The sequence below is a fragment of the Cucumis melo genome, chromosome 7, assembly GCF_025177605.1.
Source record: "Cucumis melo cultivar AY chromosome 7, USDA_Cmelo_AY_1.0, whole genome shotgun sequence".
NCBI lineage: Eukaryota > Viridiplantae > Streptophyta > Magnoliopsida > Cucurbitales > Cucurbitaceae > Cucumis > Cucumis melo.
In genome coordinates, this window is record NC_066863.1 from 5012440 (window position 1) to 5034736 (window position 22297).

General features: G+C 28.1%; 2 protein-coding genes across 2 annotated transcripts; both read right to left on the reverse strand.

Moving 5' to 3' along the window:
* Positions 1 to 789: 789 nt before the first annotated feature.
* Positions 790 to 2393, reverse strand: LOC103502467 (36.4 kDa proline-rich protein). Its single transcript, XM_008466409.3, has 2 exons — positions 1372 to 2393; positions 790 to 1044 (listed from the first exon to the last, which is right to left on the reverse strand). Exon 1 carries the CDS (start codon positions 2167 to 2169, stop codon positions 1396 to 1398), a length of 774 nt encoding a protein of 257 aa, XP_008464631.3. The 5' UTR covers positions 2170 to 2393; the 3' UTR covers positions 790 to 1044; positions 1372 to 1395.
* A 16408-nt stretch (positions 2394 to 18801) lies between these two features.
* Positions 18802 to 22294, reverse strand: LOC103502468 (leucine-rich repeat extensin-like protein 3). Its single transcript, XM_008466410.3, has 3 exons — positions 21747 to 22294; positions 20707 to 21648; positions 18802 to 18999 (listed from the first exon to the last, which is right to left on the reverse strand). Exons 1-3 carry the CDS (start codon positions 21817 to 21819, stop codon positions 18968 to 18970), a joined length of 1047 nt encoding a protein of 348 aa, XP_008464632.2. The 5' UTR covers positions 21820 to 22294; the 3' UTR covers positions 18802 to 18967.
* Positions 22295 to 22297: the final 3 nt, after the last annotated feature.

Genomic DNA, 22297 nt, shown 5'->3' on the forward strand with positions numbered 1-22297 from the left:
TAACTCTTAGAATGAGACCTAAAGAGCCCATGTTTTCATACATCTACAATATTCTACATTATTATACAATATATCATTCTCTAAATAACTTTATATAGAAAGAATAAAATCTAAGCTTTTTCATTAATATTTATCACTCCATCAATTATTTGTTATTGAAATTTTTTTATTAAGAACTCAATTTTTTTATGTTAAAATGTTGTAAAAATCATCGTAAGAAGTCGAAAGAAATAACAACTTAATTTTCAAAACCTAATAATCCATTTTTTTTTTATAATTATTTGAGTTTTCTTTTTAGTTTTTTAAAATTCAATCTACGCACCTACAGATTATTTGTTTTATTAATAACCTCTACTCATGTTCTCAAAAGAGAGTTATTTTTAAATATAACAAAGTGAACCAAAATATTTATAAAATATAATAAAATATCACAATATATCTACGACGAACCACAATAAAATTTTACATGATAGTAGTCCTATCTTGATTATTTTACTATAGTTGTAGATATTATTTAAAATATTTTTTTCTACTAAAACAAGTTAAACAGTTTTTTTTGGGTCAAATTAAGTGATTTTTCAGCCACATTTCAGCAACAGTAATAAAAACAAAACAGAATGTAAATAATTAAAAACATAACAACTAAATTTGTAAGTGAATATTCAACATAAACACCATACATACATATATATATGTTGGTAAAACCTAAATTTCAAACTACGTAACTCAACTAAACTAAAGATTACCATTCATGAAAAGAAAAAAAGAAACAGATCATGAAACACATCATTAAATGATTAAAGAAGATTCATTAATAGTCACATTTAATGGCACAGTACATAGATTTGGTATTAAAACACTACACGAACTCGAACTCGAACTCAAACTCAAAAATAACAACAAAAATAACAAACATTTCACGTTCAGAAAAGAAGAAGAAGAAAAAGCAGTCTTGTCTTTTGCTTCTCACTTCCCAATTTCGAATAATAATATCATTATTATTTTACTATATGTAATAAATAGCTACAGCTGCGCCCGTGACTCCTGCACTCATCAAATTAATATTATTCAAAATATCAGTCAAATAAAAATTCAATATATATATATATATATATCTTAACCACTCAATTATTCACATTTTTCATAAATTTTCCACGACATTATGTTTAAGATTCCATGTCTCTGTCTCACTCAACCCACCACTTTCATTTCATATTTTCTTTTTGATATGGACCATATACATATATATATATATATATAATAAACATAATTAGTATATTTTATAAATATTTTAGTGAGCCTTACTTAAAAATAATAATCAAGTAAGTTTATGTTATGATTACGAAAGTTTGTGATCTTTTTTTTTTTTACCTGAAAGGGATGAGTGGAGTGAGTTTAGTAATTAGGGCATTGGAAACCAGAGGGAGGGTGTTTCCCACAATCGATAAGGACTTGAAGGGCAATGGGAATGATAAGGTTAATATTAAGAAGCTTAGCTTTAATGGTGGTACACAAACAAACTGCCGCATCCAAGTCCACTAGTCCTTCAAGAACAGGGCAACAAGTTTGTTTCGTACGGTCACCAATTCCGATATGGATCAACCCACCCAACAAGTCCACACACGCTCCCAACTTCAGCGTGTCAATGGGGCATGTCTCCGGTTTCGGCGGCGGCGGAGGACATGGCGTCGATGGCGATGGAACAACTGGCGCTGGCTTTAATGGTGGACTAGGCGGCACGGGAACATACACTGGAGGAGGGGGAGGCGGTGATGGGTATACGACTGGAGGCGGAGGGGACGGCGGCGGTGGGGGTTTAGCAACGGGGGGTTGGACGTAAGGGGGAGGGGGTTTGACGGTGGGGGGTTTGGGGACGTAGGGAGGAGGTGGTTTTACGGTGGGTGGTTTTGGGATGTACGGGGGAGGTGGTTTGACAGTGGGGGGTTTGTAGGGAGGAGGGGATTTTGGAGATTTTGGGGGTTTGTAAGGCGGAGACTTGGGGGGTTTAGGGGGGTAATGGGGCGGTTTGTGGTGGGGCGGATGTTTGGGTTTAGGGGAAGGAGGGTTAGATGGGGATTTGTCACAATCACAAGCGAGAGTGTTCAGAAGAGAAGAGAGGTTGAAGAAGAGGAAGAGGAAAAGGGAAATGGCGGAGAGCTTCATCCCCATCTTTTTTGTTCTTTCTATTTGGGATTTTGTGAAGTAATTTGGTGAAGGTGTTGTGGTTTTTATAGGAAAAAAATGTGGGTGGGGGAAGTTTTTGGATCCCACAAACAATGATTTTTCATTTTGTATAAATGATGGGATATAATTCACTCAATGATTTTTCATTTTGTATAAATGATGGGATATAATTCACTCAAATATTTCTCCCTAAATGGAGTGTTTCAACTACCTTATTGTTAAAGGTTCTCTAACATAAATATTGATATCAATATTGGCTTCTTTTATATATATATATATATATGACCAAGAGTTCAATTTGAATTTTAATTATCACTTCTATTAATTAATATAGTTTTACTGTAAGGTTTAAAAATTAACGATATAGAAACATTTTCAAATATAGTAAAATAAATTAAAATATTTACAAAATATAACAAAATTTAGAATTCTATCAATAATATACATCGATAAATTATATCATTGATAAAAATATATCAATGACTATTCTTAATAGAATTTTAAATTTTGTTATATTTTATAAATATTTTATTAAATTTGTCATTTTTAACTAATCGTCTTTTTAGGTATGAAAAGAAAAGTTAGGGGGAAAATGTTGAATTTCTTAGAAAGAAAATAAAAATAATAGAATCAATATTTTAAATTAAATTTTAGGTAGAAAAGAAGTTTTAGAGACATAGAATAGGATTGGAAAAAGTAAAATTTTGAGAAAGACATGTCATATAGGAGAGGAGTTGTTAAGAAAAAAGAGTTAGATTTAGGAAAGAAAAACAAAAATATATCTATTTTTTTAAAATTCATTTGCTTTTTTATAAAATAGAAAATTTAAAAATAAAAGGAAAATTGCAATAATAATTTAATATTTAAAATGTGTCACATGTTTTTTTTATTTAACGGATTCCATATTTTTTAGCGTATTTTAGTAGGTATGTCAAAGATATCAAAATTGTGTCGTGTATATCAAATGTATTTGTATTTTTTATCATTTTATAGGCAAGACTCTATTTTTACAAAAACAATAAGTTTGAAATATGAGTCTAATTTTTAAAACTTATTTTGTTAAATCTGCCCGTAATTTCAAAATAAAAATACAAACTTTTTGGAAAAAGGATAAAAGAAAACAACTAATCTCACGTTAAGCAAAGGGATGTTAAAATCTCTTTTTTATTTATTTACCTTTTTCATAAATAAAAAATAAAAGAAATTAATTGAATATAAATAAAAATAAAAGAAATTAATTGAATGTAGAAGAATTTTACTTTTAGAAATGAAAAATTAAAAGAAAAGGTTAATAATCTACAAAACAAAAAAGAAAAAGAAAAGAAAACACAAAATTTGAGAACTAAAAAGTATTTTCAATAATAACGGAGACTCATATTATAATGTTTTGAATGTATAGTAGTAATGAAGATTTTAAAAGTTAATGAATAAAAATGAAATAAACTTACAAACGGTTTATTGTTAATATAATATTTAAGCTTTTTATTTCTTTCTTTATTCAAAATTCTAAACTCTAAAAAAACAATAAATTAGTTCTCCTACTTTCAACTTCAATTCATTCAGGTCTTTTTAGATTTTAAACCAGGATCGATTTAGTCTATTTTAATTAAAATAAAAAATAAAAATGAATAACAAAAAATATCACATTTTAAAAGTATAAAAATCAAAATAAATATTCACAAAATACAAGAATGGAATAAATATTTTAATTAGTTGAATGATGAATAAAGCATTAAATCTCAAATTTATTGAAAGTAAAAACAAACAATTTTAAAAGTAGAATAATGGTTGAAACTGTTATGAAATAAAAAACAATGAAATAACCAAAGAAAAGAATAGAGAAGAAAGGAAGAAGAGAAGACAATTGAACTCAATTGTGTGTGTATACAAATGATCTCTACAAACTCTATTTATAGGGTTGTGAGAATAATGGTTACAAAACCAAACATAAATAGCGGACAAGAAAGTTATGGAAATTGATGTGGATGTTATTGGATGAATTTGTAACACAAGGAGGTTATGAACATCTAATAATATTTGACTTTAATGTAAAATATTCATAATTAACACTCCCCCTTTAGATGTCCATATTATATAAAATAAATGCCTCGTTAAAACCTTACTAGGAAAAAACTCGGTGAACAAAAAATCCTACTGAAAGAAAAAGAGTACATCATTTTATATATTTTAATAATTATCTCAATAAAAACATTGCTAGGAAGACCCAATGGGAAAAACCATAGTCAAGAAAAAGAATGCAGTATTTTCACTCTCCCTCATGAGGACATCACTTGAATTCTCCAAGTTGTCACATTTCAATGTTGTGCTTAAGCTTTTCAAATGTCGGAGTTGGCAATTGCCTTTGTAAATAAGTCTACCAGGTTGTCTTTTGAAGAATTTTGTTGAATATTGATGTCATCATTTGATGCTTTATCTTCACATAAGAACACTTTTAGCTAGTTTTGTATATCATCAATATCGCTGCATGATTTAAAGTAGTTGTTCTGATTTGCTTCATAAGCTGCCATAATAGTAAAAAATCTTCTATATGTACTAAGTAATTCGTGTAAGATCTAACTCGCATGGGTTAGATAAATAACTTCCATCTTCATAACCAACTAGATCGCAATTAGATCTATGAGAATAAAATAAATTAGTGTGAGCTAATAATTCTTAAATTAAACATACATAGTTTAATTCTACTTCAATATTTATGGAGAAATATTATTTTTTATGTTACAAAATTACTAAAGATATTACAACAAGTGGTGTATAAACTAGTAAAGATATAAGTGCACTTATTTCTTAAAATTATGGTTCTTCAAGATATAACTAGTCCAATTTCATTTGCTTTATGCTTTATTTGCAAGTTAAGACAAAACATATAAACTCAAATTCTTTTTAGAGAAATTCTATTGTCTTTGAAATCTCTTCAGGAGTTTTTACTCAAATCATCAAATTGGACAAATAGGGGGTATGCTTATACCCTCATATCAACAAAAATGTAATAAGAGATGATGATATTCGTCTGGAATATTTTATAACTCTCTTATTATTGAATCATATGATTTTATAACATTTAATCCTTCAGGGATAGAATTATTAATAAATTTATATGAATGTATAATGACTACATCCATAAGGTGTATGTTAAGCTTTCCATACACACTAAGATATATTAGATATCTCATGGTATTGTATTCACCATAGGAGAATATATATCTCTCATATAACCAATACCAGTTCTCGATAATTATTATGGAACTTGTCCCACTTTCTATTTGTTACAAATACTTTACTTGTATTCTGTATGTCCGACATTCTCTAAATGTTTAACTAGTTTTCACGATTTGAAACTTAAGTTTATTTTGATTGAATTGTTTCTTTTTGCATAAGTCAATTATTCCAGAGTTGGCGCAACATTGTACAATATGTCTAAGTATATATTACTTATTTTCATAAATAATATATTAAGCAACTTTGTATGCAAAAATGTTGTCAAGTTATTTAAGTATGGTTCCATTTCTTGTCATGACATATAATTTTATCAAGATCTCTTTACCATCTTTTTTTTTTTTACTTTAAGATTCTTATGAGTACTCATATTCAGGATTTCTTCTAGAATATCCATATTCTTAACTGATCATTAATTGACTATTTCTTCTTTAAAGATTTTTCTCTTTGTAACTCACATTTGCCTATCACGCTTCAAGCGTGTAGTATTGACAACTTGTTGCACTAGGATATCATTCTTAGATGGTATATTTGTAACCACTATAACTCGGTCACTTTCTTACAATTATAAATGTTCTGTAAATGCATTTACATTTGTTTTTATATCATTTTATTCAAAATGAGATATCTTTTGAACTTCTAGTTCAAAATAATTTGTATGATGATCAAAATGAGACAATACTCATACATTTCATTCAATTTATTTTTTCAACATTTTCTTAATTTCTCCCCTTAATGTTGGGAAAAAATTGTCTCATTAATAAGAACTAGCAAATTGCATAGTAAATATATCATCTATCCGGGGTTTAATTGTTTCATCATTTTAGACATGATCTCATACAAATTTAGAAGCTTTTCTATTCAAACATATGCTACAATATGTTCGTTCACTTATCTCAATCAATTATCAAATGTTTGGGATGCAAACTCACTAACATTGTTAAATCAAAATAATAAGTATATCTATTGCCATCAATAGAATGCGCCAACAAGAATTAATAAACCATGAATCTCTTCCCAAAAGCATGTGAGTTTCAATTTCAATTTTCACTAGTGAGAGTTTGATAATTAACCTCTTGAGAACAAGAGATCTCTTGACAATTTATTACATAAAAGAATCTTCTAGTTCTTCAATGAATGTCAATATATATTTCTAATCATACATTAATTTCATTATTGACTCAAAATAACTCTTATGTCAAATAAAATTATGTTTGGATCAATGAACTTCAGGTTCATTGTTGCATATATATCAATTACACAAATGTGCGTGTAATATAATTGAGAAGTAAAAGTAGGCAAATTTTCTATATGCACTACCCGCGGAATATTATATAAAATATATGCATATCATATATTATTCTTATAGTCAATCTCTCTAGATATGATATCGATTACAACATATACCTTTTCAATTTACTAAACTTCTGTTTGATAAATTTACAAAGATAGTAAAGTATATCAAGACTATCAATCAAGACTATCAAAGCTTGAAGATGTATTGTTTAGTTTTAAGTATAATATGCATAGATGTACTATATGCAACAGATAAATATCAATTATTCTTATTCTCTCCGAGCGATTAAAAAGAAACCCAAATATTTCATATATATATATATATATATATATATAAAAATGGATAAAAGAATAATCATCTATTCAGGAGATTGTAAGTAATTTGTGATATCCAAATAATATCATATTTATAAGGTTAAAATAAAAACTATGATATCTTCGAGAGATACAGATAATTTCTTAAAGTTTGCTTTCATACATCGTTCTCCTTTTCATCGTTAAGGATTTTAATTTTTCAAATAGACTCTTAATGTACGACAAGTACAAGATTATTGTATATCTTTTCCAATACATATTTGGAAAATAAAATTCTCATATAAATATGTATGGTTCTGATCAAATAAACACTTCTTCTCTATTAACATAATTTCAATCTTACTAAATATTGTAACATTCACTTCAGGGAATGCTATTAAATTATTTGATCAAAATTTATCAATTTTTTTCTATAGAAACATATGCTCAATATATAATATAATGTTTTAAACTTTCAATATATAATATAATGTTTCAAACTTTCTCTCTCAAATTGATATTGTAAGAGCAAAGATGTTTTGATATGTGCAACTACTGGTGCAAAACAAAAACAATGAGCATTAACTGATTTATGCAACTTTAGGTGCATTAAATCAACATTGAGTTTAAGAAGTAATTAACTATTATACATAACTTTCACAAACTTTGTCATAAGAGAATTTAATCAAATATATATAATCACTACATATAAAATTTGTAAGATTCACCAAGTTCACATGAGAATAATTTAAATATTCAACAATCAAATAAGTTTTAAAGACAACATTGAGAATTTATTCTCATATTTGAAAAACAACATTAATATTATATAATCTTAACGTACATATATAGAAGATGAATATTACCACAATATTTGTCAAGTAAAATGAAATCCGATTAGGAAAACAAATATTCTAATTTAAACTTTCATATAAATTAATTAGAAAAACATCTCAATCAAATATTTCAAATATAAGAATTATATTTAAAAATAAGGCATGATTTACCACCTTAATCTAAATAACATTAGAACATTTATAACATACATCTAAAATGATATAGCATATTTGACAAATCTATAAGATTTAACCAAAAAATTAAAGTCAAGAAATACTTGATTATTCAATATCTTTTCTATTTTGGATCACTCAAAACAAGGTTATTTAAGGTTTTCAAACATAAATTTTATTCCTCAACAAATACGAAAATTATCTATGGTCTAAAATAGTAACCCCACACACATATATATACATATACTTCAAATAGAATTTAATTTTGAATATATACTTACTCAACACATATGTCATGATGTACATATCTCATGCACCCAAAATCTAACATCACAAAATTTTACCATGAAATGTCATACGTAACTTGAAACCAACAATCAAAGATTGTTTTTCATTAACTCTATGCAATTGCAAATTTTTCTATTTAGTCATTCTACTAAAGTATGAGGATAAAGTACATGCAACTTTTATCAAACATATCGAAATATGAGTAAAGTTTTTCAATTCGATCAAATCAAAGTGTAAAACTAATAACAAATGTACCTTAGCAAACAATTTCATAATTAACATATATTGCATACTTAGTTATCAAATGTTTAAATTCATCTTCTTTCAACTTTATGTTTAAATTCGAGAAAGATGAATCATGGTGGTAAGAAGATAAATGATGAATACACCAAATACATAGATATGCAAAGTCACCAAAATTAAAACACTCACCATACTTGAACGGGATTCTAAATACCTCAAAAACTATGGAAATAATTCTAACCGGTCTTTAACAAGAATCAAAATCAATTTCTACAAAACCTTCAAAGTTAGAGACTCGTGCTAATAACGTGTTATGAAATAAAAAACAATGAAACAACCAAAGAAAAGAATAGAAAAGAAAGGAAGAAGAGAAGACAATTGAACTCAATTGTTCAATTGTGGTGTGTATACAAATGATCTCTACAACCTCTATTTATAGGGTTGTGAGAATAATGGTTACAAAATAAAACATAAATAGGGGACAAGAAAGTTATGGAAATTGATGGGGGAGGTTATTGGATGAATTTGTAACCTAAGGAGGTTATTGATATCTAATAATACTTGACTTTAATGTAAAATATTCATAACAGAAACAATATTGTTAGAACAACGAATTCTTCGAATATGTTTACAATGATATGATATTATTCATTTTAGATATACACCCTCATAGAATTGTTTTTGGGGTCGCTCTTTAAAACTACATTACCAATAAAAGAGTTGTCCTCATTTATACATTAACCAAGGTGAGATTTAATAATGTTCTTAGATATTATATATACATAGATGCCTGTTATCTAATCAAGTCATGCATGTATTTTATTATCTAGATATTTAATGTCCAAATAAAACCACACTATTTTGATCGATGTCAATTTGTAAATCGAAGAGAAATCCAAATAATTTGGAGAGAGTAGGAAAATTTGAGATTTTTAATTTCTTAATTATTTTCTTAATTTTTATTTTATTTATTTATATATTATATTATTTTATTTTAATATTATGTTTTTCGATAACTATATTCTAGTTGTATCCCATTTTTATAACATTTTTATGTTTTTTTTTTGTTGAACAAATGTGCATTGACTTCCCCACTCTTTTTAAATTTTTATATCAACAATTCATAAATTAAAATCTAGACATTTTCATTATTTTTGTATACATAATGCAAATGACAAGAGAAAAAGAAAAAGAAAAGAAAAAGAGAAAGAAAAAGGTTGACTTGTAGAGAGAGTAAGGGAAATAAGAGAAGACGACATGTGGAAAGAATAAGCGAAAAAATCGCACTTAATTCTGTAAAGACCAAATCTCTTATACTAAGTTGTAGACTTTATTTTAAAAGAAAAGAATTAAAATTTATTTAAAGTAAATAAAAAATAAAACAAAACTGCAAATTGTCGCTAAAATTATAAATAGAATGTACGGAGATAAATTAAAACAGAATTCCTATCTCGAGCCCTACTAGTTTTAAAGAGAAAAACAACGAAATAAATAGAATAAAATAAAATGAAAAGAATATCGACATTGAAATCTGACACATGACATAAGCGGAAGCAAACGTGTCCCTATGGCTCGCCACGGTCACTTCTGGTCATTCGCCAGCTTGTCTTTGCTCTTACCTCTACCTCTGCCTGAAAAATAGAAATAGAAAGAGTGAATATAAAAATATATTCAGTAAGGGACCCACTACTAGTCCCACTAAGTGCCTGTTAACTTCCTATTAGAGTCATGAAGAGCGGTACCCCTGGCACGTTCCCGAACATGTGTAATCTGTGATCCCGTAGGAACGAGCTGGTCTTTACTGAACCCAAAGAAACACTTAAGATGATCGAGCTGTGAGTGATCCCGTCGGACTACGCAATCATAAGCGTGAGTGATCCCGCCATATCTCTTAAATCATGTCTATGTCAAACTGGTGATCCCGTCGGACTACACAGTCATAAAAAAGAGTGGTGATCCCGAAGGACACTCGTATGGGTACGACTCTAATAGGTAAAGCTAACATACACCCTATCCATAGCATGCACATAACATATCATCATCATCATCATATCATATCATATCATGCCATAACATGTCATACCATACATATCCTATCATATCACATCATATCATCCTTAATCACAATACTGTATCATTAAAACGTAGGTGATAGCATCAATGCATTATCAGCTCTAACCACAAAGTCATCAAGTAGTCATATTTACAATATCAGTTCCTATCTGTAACCTCAAGTTCTGTAGCTAGCCATCATCAGTACATAACCATTCATACATGCGGTCTCTTTAAATTAAACTCAAGGGTCTAGTAGTAGAATCTCTTACCTGGAGATTAGCTCAATCGAATTCTAACAGCAACACACGCTTTCCAAGCAGTGAAATCCTAATAGTTAGAAAACACCAAATTTAAATAACTAAATCATCTACTGATTAAGGGTCCAAATCAACATTTGTTGGGAAACAACCAAAACCCAACTCAAACTTACAAAAAAAATGGTAAGAAGCCAAAAATAAGCTTAGTGGCTCAAATGGCTTGGTTAGGAAGAAGAATTGGCTAAGTGGCTCGGCTTGGCTAGGAAGCAGGCATGACGCGACTCGACTCGGGTGGACCTTGCGCACGCGGGGCTTGTGGCTATGGATCGGTGACGAGGAGGGCGGTTTGGGAATGGGCTGCGCGGTGCGGTGGCTGACGACCGGAAGAGCGACGGCGATGGCGACAACTTAAGGTTTTACAGTTAGGGTTTCCTTCCTTTTTTTTTTTTCAATGAAGGAGATGGTACAACTCCCTATGCCCAATTTAAACCAATTAATGATAATAAAAATTATCACTTTTCTCCTTCTTTTTCATCTCTCCTCAACTCATTAAAAAAGACAAATCTCTTCTCTCTCTTCAATAAATCTCACCAAACCTTTTTTTTTAAACCAAAAACAAAACTACCAACTTAATTAATTTAGTTATTCACAAATAAGATTTACCAAACAAATAAATAACATCTAGCAATTCCATAATTTACACTTAAGATAATTGAAAATAAATTACCTTAAATTTGGGGCGTTACAAATTCAGCTTCCTAACATCTACATTTACCCAATATTATATACATACATACATATAATGTTGGTAATATATGAAAACAATTTAATCATGTTTCTTAAATATTATTAACATACTAAACTTTGGTATCAGTATTAATTATTTTAATTTATTCTTATTTTTGATTAATTTTCATAAATATAACAAAATACCAAAATATTTATTGCTTGTATAATAAAATAAAAAAGCTAATAAAGTTGGTAGAATTTTTTCATAAATTTCATATTTGTTATTGATCTTACGGACGATCGTCACTCTTCTTTCTTCATGTTTTCGATTTATTCATCTTCTCTTCTAGATTTCTTCGGCTCTTTCTTTTTCTATTTTTATTTTTATTCCAGATTTCTTCAGCTCCTCAATTCATCTACTTTTGGGTAAATAAAATACAAATTTCTTCCAAGATTTTCTTTCTTCTATCTTTATTCATCTTTTTTTCTTCATCTTCTATTTCTTTCTTACAACTCCTCTTTCAGAATATCAAAATCGTTTTAAATATCATTTTGATATGATCTAAATAATCGTTTAGATTTGAAGCATTTTTCCCATCGTTAAAAAGAACTACACAATCGTGTATCTTTTCCTACATAATCACTTATCGTGATTGTTTAGAAGAAGAATTACATGCGCGCGTGTGGTTAGTTGATACTACGTACACGATCGTGCATCATTTCCTAGATGATCGTGTATCATTTACTACTGCATGATCACATATCATGATCGTTTAAAAGAAAAATTACATGCGCGCATGTGACCAACTAATCGTGTGTTGATTGGAGCATTTTTGTATTTTTCATCTTGGGCCTGTGGGCTTTTCTCGTTTTAAAATTGTTCTGTATAGTAAATATTTTGTCAGTTTATGTTGATTTTTTCTATATATATAGTTAAAAATATTTAAAGAAATTTTGTCATTTAAACCAATTTATAGAAACAAATTACATAGCTTAATTGACATATGTGTGTTAGTAATTATTACTGGCTAGATTTGTAGTTCAAAATTTCTTATTTTCAATTATTTAAAGAAAAACATAGTTTTAGGTTAATCAAATTGAGAATATTTACACTTAAATAGGTAAAAGAAATTTGATTACTTTGTGACAAGATATACATTCGTTTTAAATATATGTTAGATTTTTGGAATAATCCCTAACTCTATATTTTTGAATTGAAACAAAATGATAAAAACAGCTATTTATTGGTACAATAAACTTTTTAGGGCTTTCAAATATAAAAAATTAGCCATCGTAAAACTACGCGTCTTTGGCCAGAAAAAACAAATTTATTTCAAAAATTTTGTTGAATATGACTTTTTTTTTCTTGTCATCAATTTATGATCGTAAAAAAAATCATGGAATATATTGAAATGAAAAAGACACAATTTCGACGGAAAGATACATAAAACTATGAACTTTTCCAATGTTATGATATGTTTATTGTGTTATCATTTAATGATTATTAGAAAAGTCATTAAATACAAGCACTTCATCGAAGTCACTAAGTTGTAAACATCACTTTCGATGGAAAATAATATTTTCTTTAACTTTTTAGAATCTTAATTACACAATTTAGTAACATTAATATACGATTAGATAATGTACTGCGAAGTGTTTATTGTTGATTGAAATTAGGTGTTATTGAAATTCTAATTAGAACTCTTTCTCAAAAAATCATCAATACATTTACGATGATGGTTGATGTTACATCATGGCTAAAATAAAGTCACAAAATGTGATAATATAACGTTTTTAGAGTCATGTAAACTTATTTTCGTAGTAGTAAATGAACAATATAGTATCATTAGGCAATCATAAATGTATGAAAAAAATCTATAATTGAATGGAATAAGAACTTGAGATAAAATATCTAAATAGGTAAAAATAAGAGATCACGGAACTCTATAGATATATAGAAACTAGTTGTACGTATGTTTTGGTGTCAAAATGAAAAAGGAGGAATATATAAAATTATGAACCTTACTGATTTAATCAAAACTATGTGCGAATCTAAATGGATATGTCAATTAAAATGGTTTAGATCGATCGAGACCAATCACAAACACTGATTTGTTAAAAGAGTGGACCTATATCATAAACAACATTGTTTAAAGGAGGGGACAAAATAAATCTGTAACATATTATTGAATAAAAATGATAGTATGGATATGCAGTTTTGAGAAAGAAGAAAGATATATATATATACATGTTGATTGAATATTTAGGAATTTGTGATGAGTAGAAGAGAGGAGAATGATAGTTAATTATATGATAGTGGAGACATAATGAAAAAGAAAAAGGGGAAAAAGATTGCATTATTAGAGTCCGTGACTTTAATTTTTTAATGGAAAGGATATAGAGATTGTTGTGATTATCTGTTATCTATTTAATTTCACATCAACGTTGACCTCTTACTATTTTTTTTATACTTATAGCTGTGTTAGACATTTCTATTCATATTTTTATGACCTTCCTCTTCATTCAAGAATGAGTTATATGTTCGTTATATCATAAAAAATTTCATAAAAGACTGAAAAAAAAAAAAAAAAACAAAATATCACTATTGTAATTATATTATACATTTTAAATTATTTCAAAAAAATATAATATTCATTTAGCGGCGGATCTAGACAATTTATTAACAAAAGTTCAATAAAAAAACTTAACTCACGAACTATGAAAGGATGTTGAAAAAGAAGAAGAAAAAGAAGTTGAAAAAATTAAAAAGCTAGAAGTTGAAAAAAAATTTAGATTAAATGATAAAATTAGGTATGAAAAAATATTTAAAAAATATAAAAAAAATTCATAATACTCTTTACGATAATTATATATTATATCTATAAAATGAGGAGGTGTGGTATAAAAGAAATAGGGGTGATTTTAATTAGAATATAATAAAAAAATATAGTTTGATAGCAATAAAGAAAAGGAAGAGGAGGAGGGTATCCTCCAGTTGTAGCCATGCATTTGGTATACAAAATGAATCCGTGATGTCTGTCGGCCATTCTCACCCCATCACTTTCTTTCTCAAATTCTTTATCCTCTTCTTTTACCATTTCTCTTTTTTATTATTAATTCATAATCTCTCATTTTACTTCTTTTACTTCCAACTTTTCAAACCTTTTCACATTTATTATCTCATTCACTTTTTCTTTTCTTCTATTCGTAACAACTTTGTTTATAAATATTTCTTTTACCTACATTTGTATTCATATTATATTGCACTTACATATTCATATATTTATTATTTCATTACACATTTTCAAATCATATATATATATATATATATATATTTTCCTAATAATAAACTATTGTACAAATTGCTTCCTAAAAGCAACAATGAATTTCCCTAATATTAATAAAGGCAACTTGTTTTGGCTAAAATAATAATAATGATGATAATAATAATAATAATATATAATCATTCCCTTTGGGTTTACTCATCAAATATGATCGGAAGATGATAGATGAAGAAAAGAAGAAGAAAAATCCAAATTGTTGAACATAGGGATTGGCATTGGCATTGCTTGCAAATATCACATATTAAATAATGGAGCCCACTAAAGAGGAATTAACAATAATTATTAAAGTAAAAATTAAAATTATATATTCCAAAGAGGAAAGAAACAAAAATTTATGGGAATTATAATAATATACTGACATTCAAGATCTGAATTTAATTACAACTCTTATATATGCATATATGTATATATATGTGTGTATGAATCTCCACTTGTTTATTGTCTTTCTCATGAAATTTCAATGGGGGAAGAAGAAAGAGATTATTGGCTTTATTCATTTGTGTCAAATTTATTTATTTAATTTAATTTGTCTTCTTATATATATGCTTTAGTTAAATAGAAAGTTTCATCCATCCATCCATCCAAAATAATTCCCACCACAAATCAACTTTTTTTTTCTCCTTTTGAATTGGTCAAAATAAAGGAAAGAAATAATAAAAGAAAAAAAAATCTTCTTCTCCAATCCCTATATGTTTTATTTTGTGACCATGAAAGTATAGACCACCAATTTTACTTGCTAATTTTATTATATATCTTTAGGGTTTGTTTGTCTCGAAAATGTTTTACAATCAACTAAAATATTTACAAATATAGTAGAACTTTAGAAAATGTCGTCGATATATATGGATAAAATTCTATTCATATCTATATCATTGTTTTCAACATCAAATATAACAAATTTAATGTCATTTACAATACAATGTCTATTTTTAATAGATTCTAAAATTTTGTCTAAGATGTTTAATATTTATCACGGTCATGGATAGATTTTAATTTTTTTTTCTATGTTTTATAATTAGTTTTAACAATTTTGTCGTTTACAACGATTTTCTATATATTTAATTAAACGTTAATAAAATGTTCAAAAGCACACTTCAACCAATTTTTATGGTCTCATATATCACATCTAAAAAGTGAGAAAATAAAATAGCTATCAAAAAGTTAAAAAAAAAAATGGAATTTTTTTAAATGGCAATATGAATGAATATGTGCATATAGAAAACCTTTCTTTTAAGCAAACAAATTAAAATTTTGAGTCTATAAAATTGGGTTAAAGAGGTCTCTAAATTTTTAGTAATTGTTATCTAATGGGTGATTTTAGACTTCAAAAATATCTATAAATTTCTTTAATCCTTTAATTTTGTGTTTAATAAGTCTTTCTTAACATATTTATTTTAAAAGTTAACTAACCTAATTATTTGTTCAATTTAAAATTAAATTTTACATGTAAGAAAACTGAAAACATCTAATAGGTCAAATTAATTATACACACAAAGTTAAAAACTTATAAGTTTTTCTTAAATAGATGCATCGTAAAGTTAAAGAAATTTTTTGTCTTTTGCACACTTAAAGATCCTTTGGTTCTACGTTTTGCTTTCCCAACATTTCTTTTAAAATATTATATTTATTTAAGTTTGCTTGACAGATCTGATAGAATGTAATCAGTATTATTGAGAATATGAAATGATGTTAAAATGAGTAAAAAATTTGAGGTGAAGCGAAAATAGAATTGTAGAAAAGATAGTTGGATTTAAAATGGTTGGAACCGAATCAATTTGATATTACAGATTGAACTTGAAAAACTTGATCCAAAAAGGAACTTTGGTTTGCATTGTATTACAAACTCATTCCATTGTATGTTCTTATAGTATGACAGATACTACTCTCGTTAATTTATTGTCACGATAATATCATTATAAAAATAAAATAGTATCGATTTTTATTTTAAATATTTTTATGAATTTTTTTTTATAATATGAATAAAGAGAACAACAAATCTAAAAAAAAAAATTCTTCAATATCAATGTATATCTCTAATTTCGACACATGATAATGAAAGTGTTAATCATCTATCGAGTATCAATCTAAAATTTAAATTGATAATTTCTTTATCGGCGAAGGATTTGATTTGTACTATGTTTAAATAACTAATTAATATAAAAGCTTTCTAACTAATGGATCATTATAAATTTAAATTTGATTTTGTTTCTAGTTTTTGTTTTTTTTTTTTTTCTTTTTAACTTCTGAATTAAGTTTATGTTTATTTTCTTATAATTCTTTCCTTGTGATTATTTCTTAGCCAAATTTTAAAAACTAAAACAAAATTTAGACTCTTTTTCTTTTTAGCTTTCAAAATATCAAATATAAATGAGAATAATGTAAGAGTTAAATTTTAATGTTAATGGTATATGCTAAGTTATGAAGGTCTTCACTTGGTCTCTTTTTAATATATAGTAAAATGCTACTTCTCTTTTTTATTACTTAAATTAAAACTATTGATTTTTATTTTTAAGCAATGGATGATTTTGGGTTAAAGTGTGGAATAAGTTGGATAAAGAATGTAATATTTGACTTGGTTGGCCAAATTAAGGCCTAAAATTCCTCTCTAATTAAATATTTTATATTACCATTAGAAAATGAAAATTATTAGTTAAGAATATAACAAATGCAATTTGAAGTAGGAAAAGGTCTAAAATCAAAGACAACTACTTTGGTAGCTACCTTGGTTTTCTTGTAATCCAGTGGAAATGGTCCATTAAAAAAAAAAAAAAAAAACGAAAACTAAACACATTCATAGATGCAATTATATACTTAAACTTAAAATTATAGAAGTGATAAAATTGGACCATCAAACTTACAATAGTCGTAAAAATTAGATTCACAAATGATAAAAACATAACCATCATATTTATATAATTAGTATATTTTATATATAATTATGTTAGCTTAAGAGTCCAATTCTAAAATTTGGATAAAGTTGAGGGTTTAACTTTTAATTTCAAAAGCTTAAGGGTAGAATTGTAAATATATCCGTTTTCACAAATTGTCCAAAAAGAAACATATTTTATACCTAATTTGATTTAAAATTTTTAAAATTTAAGTTTATAATTAGAAAAATTACATCAGATGATAAAAAACAATTCATAACACCTTTATTTTACATATTGCAACTATGACAAATATGATAAGTAATTAGATATATTAGATGACTATAAGTGATCCATCAAATGACTATTAAAGGATTATCTACTTTTAAATTTTTTACTTTTACAATTTAGAAAATGTAGTGACATGAGCTCTATTATTATAATTTTTTTTTTACTATTTTGCAAACGTCTCTTATAGTTATTATTTAAAGTACTATTTTTCCTATTTTAAAGTTGGTTTAATATTTAATTCTTTAATTTTCCATTATTCAATTTTAGTTCTATCATGAGCTAAATTTTAAAATTTGCCCTTTTTTTTTTTTAATAAAAACTTCTTATTATTTATTAGCTCTTTGATTGTGAATTTTGGAAACATATTTTTGTATTATATTTTATTATACAAAAACTATTATTATTATTATTGAATAAATAAATAACTTTGAGAATCTAACCTCAAGGTTTTTTTTTAAAATACAATGACAAAGATTAAACAAGCCTCAAATTATGAAGACCAAAAAAACATTAATTGATAAGTACAGTTTCAAATTTATAAGATGGTATCGATTGAGTGGGTAATGCTGGTATTATCTATATATAATTCACAGACATATATAGTATCATACACTTTTGCATGAATAGCGGAAGATTGAGGTGGAGATGATGTGTTAAAGTAAGAGTAATGGAAAGGGATTTGAGAAAGTTAGGAAAGGAGATTAAGAGGGGAAAAAGAAAAGTTGTTGATGAGACATTGATGGAGAAATACAAGAACCTAAGTACCATAAAAATCAAAATTAAAGTTTGAAATTGAGAGAGAAAATGTTGTTTTTATTCAATATTGTCAAAAATTATGAACCAAATTGTTGTTGTCTCCATTTATATATGTTTTCTCAACCAAGGACGAACTTACACCCTTCAAAACCTGCCACAATCAAGTCACTCTCATCCAATTAATATTACAGATTTTGTTAACGATAAAAAGTCTATACGATTCAATGAAAATGACCTATAAATAATCTCGTTCTAGGCCGACATTAAGAACATGTTTGTGAGTAGTTTTGAAAGTGTTTTGGGTCAAGATCAAAATCACTCTCCATGCGCTTAATCGTATAAAATCAAATGTTCAATCCAGTTTGATAACAATTTTATTTTCTAGTCTTTAGTATTACAAACAATTAGAGTTGGAAGATTCGAATTTTTCATCTCAAAGATGGAAGATCGTGTCAATTATGGTTGAATTAAGTCTGCTTTGGCTTATACTTGTATTTAATAAGTCTTTCATTTTTTCAAAAGACATATTTAGATATTCTTTTAGTATAAAATGAGGGTAGATGATTTGAACCCAAAACTTTTGTTTTTAGGTACCTACAAGTTCTAGTTGAGCTGAGTTTAAGTTCTTATTTGCATAGGACATTAAACAGCGATTTAAAGACTTTAGAAATTTGATGCATTTATAAATGCAATTCGGAGGAGTTGATCATAAAATTCACAATTTAGACACTTTTTTTTTTTTTTTTTTATAACGATTTTGATTTTTAACTTTCATAAAAGAGATATTTAGGATGTGTTTGATAGGCACTATAAAAACAAAAAAAAAATTCTAAAATAAGGGATAATGAAAAAATATATGTATTATATGTTTTCAAATATGTGTTTGGCAATAGATTGGGAAATCATATTCTAATTTAAAAAATTGTTATAAATGTATTTGATATTATAATTTAAAATATATACTATATTGAAAACATAAAAGTTCTATTTTTCCAATTTGAATTGTTTGGTTCACACCATAAATAATAGTTTCAAAAACAAAATTGAGATCGTTGGGCATAACATCTTAGCTATTTCAATTGATTGTATTTTGTTTTTAAATTTTTGTTTATTAAAAGCAAAAGCTATATATATTTGGTAACTAATTCCGTTTTCTATTTTTTTAAGCTTATTTCTTATTTTTAATTTTTCTTTCTAATTTTAAAAGCAAGTTTGAATAGGTTATGAAATATATATGATTTAGAAAATAAATTAGTTACCAAACAATCCCCAACTTATTACACCTTTTTTGTTCAGTTTTTCAATTATGTAAATACTTAAAAAAGATATATAACAAAACCACCTCCTCAGTTTTTTGTTTTTCAATTATGAGAACTATAGTTGTCTTCTTACAATTTCTTAACCATGATTTTTAACTTTTCAAATCAAATGTTTGAAATCTTAATCAAATTTTAAAAAACAAAAATAAGTAAAAACAAGTCAAGGTTTAATTTTCAATATATATATATATAAATCCAAATGCTCGGACTTTCATAGATTACGATTTGATTTTTAATTTTTAATTTTTGATCAAAATCAAAACTATAAATAACTATTCTACTTCTAGACTACTTACAATGTTATGTTAGATACGTTCTACCAATATTTTAAAAAACCAAATCAAGTTTTAGAAAAAAAAGTTGTATTTAAATAACCAAAAAATATATGCAAGTCAAGATAAAAAATTGAGATAAAATACTTTTAATTTTCAAAAGCCAAATGAGTACCCAGAAGACTTTTAGGATGCTCTTAGTTTTTACTTTAGCTGAGGTTGCGAGGAAATTGAAAAGATGAAGAAGGGAGGAAGTAGTGAACTTACTTGGATCCACGGTTACAATCATGGCAGTCCCTCCAAAATCACAGGTACCACCACTCACCTTGTTGTTTTGCCAGTAGCTATTGAAAGCATATGAGGCGTGTGCCAATACAGTATTAGGTTCATAACAATGTCCATTAGGTTGAATGGACTTGCAGTCAGCTCCTGATCCACAAGCATAATCCATAGCCACTTGAATTATTGGATCAGGCACTGTTGGCTTAGCCACACACCATGCTGCGCCATTCGACCCTGGCTTCCCCCCATGTCCTCCTGCCGGGGGTGGACCAGCCGGCGGTGGATACACCATTGGTGGCAGAAACACTGGTGGGCTCGGTGGCCCATTACCATGTTTTGGTGGGCTCGGTGGCCCATAATGGTGAGGTGGGCTTGGAAACCCAATTGGCGGAGTGGGGCTGGATATGTTAGCCGGAGGATATGGGGCTAAGGGGCCAATTGGCGTTATGGGGAAGATGCTGGGTGAGCCTGGTGGAGGGCTTTGGCTTCTGCTTGGAACACTAGGCTGAAACCCTGGTGGTGATTGTGGTGATGGTGGTGGAGGCGGTGGCGCGTGGGGATAGATCATCCCAGACAGTGGAGGAGGCGGCGTGTGGGAATAGATCATCCCAGGTGGTGGCGGAGGCGGCGGTGAGGAGGACGACGATGATCGAGGAGTTTGGGGTGGTGAATCTTCACAGAAAGGAGGAGAGTTGATAGGCAATGGAGTTGGTCCAAGTGAATCAAAAGGAGGCAATGAGAATGGGGAGTTAACAGTGACAGCATTTGGTTGATCGACAGTAGTTAAGAATTTGAGTTGGGGTTTTGAAATGAACCTCTTTTGAATTTGTAGTTTCAGCTTCTTCAAGGACGCCTCATTGGTTGAGGTTCTACTAAGTCCATGTCCATGAATCTCAAATTTCAACTTTCTAGAGTAGAAACCATCATCTGCAAAAGAGAACTCTCATGAAAAACTTACAATTAAAAAAAAAAAAAAAAAAGACACCCCAGTAAAAAGAATGCAAAAACATAATCGAATTCCTTACCACTAGGAAGAGCCAAAACAGTGGGTGAAAATGCAAAAGAGAAGTAAAGTAGGAGAACACAAAATCTCTCCATAGCTCAATGAGCACTCCAAACGTGTCCAGCTCCAAGGGGCATTTATACAAACACCAGGTCGGCAAAGGTGGGAGAAAAGGGAATAAAGGATGATTCGTTTTCGTTGATGAATGAAATTGGAGAGTAGAACGAGAGTGAGAGCGAGAGTGAGTGCGAGTGTAATGGAATGGAGAAGACATAGAAAGCGTAAACCTTTGGTGTGTAACAAAAAATGGGGGATAGATTCTTGCTTGAGAGAGGAGGAAGATGAAGAAAATGGAGATTTGGGTAACTTTAAATGTTGCTTGGTTTCTACTCAAAGAGAGATTAGTGTCTCAATCCTCTGTGTCTGTATGTGGTATCTATCTATGATTGAGCTTTTTCAAAGTTCCGAATTATTGCGAATCAAACAAACTAAATGCAATAGAGATATATATGCTTAACAAAGAAGGAAACATAAGCCCGTTTTGTTATAGAATAAACAAATTACTATAGAAGA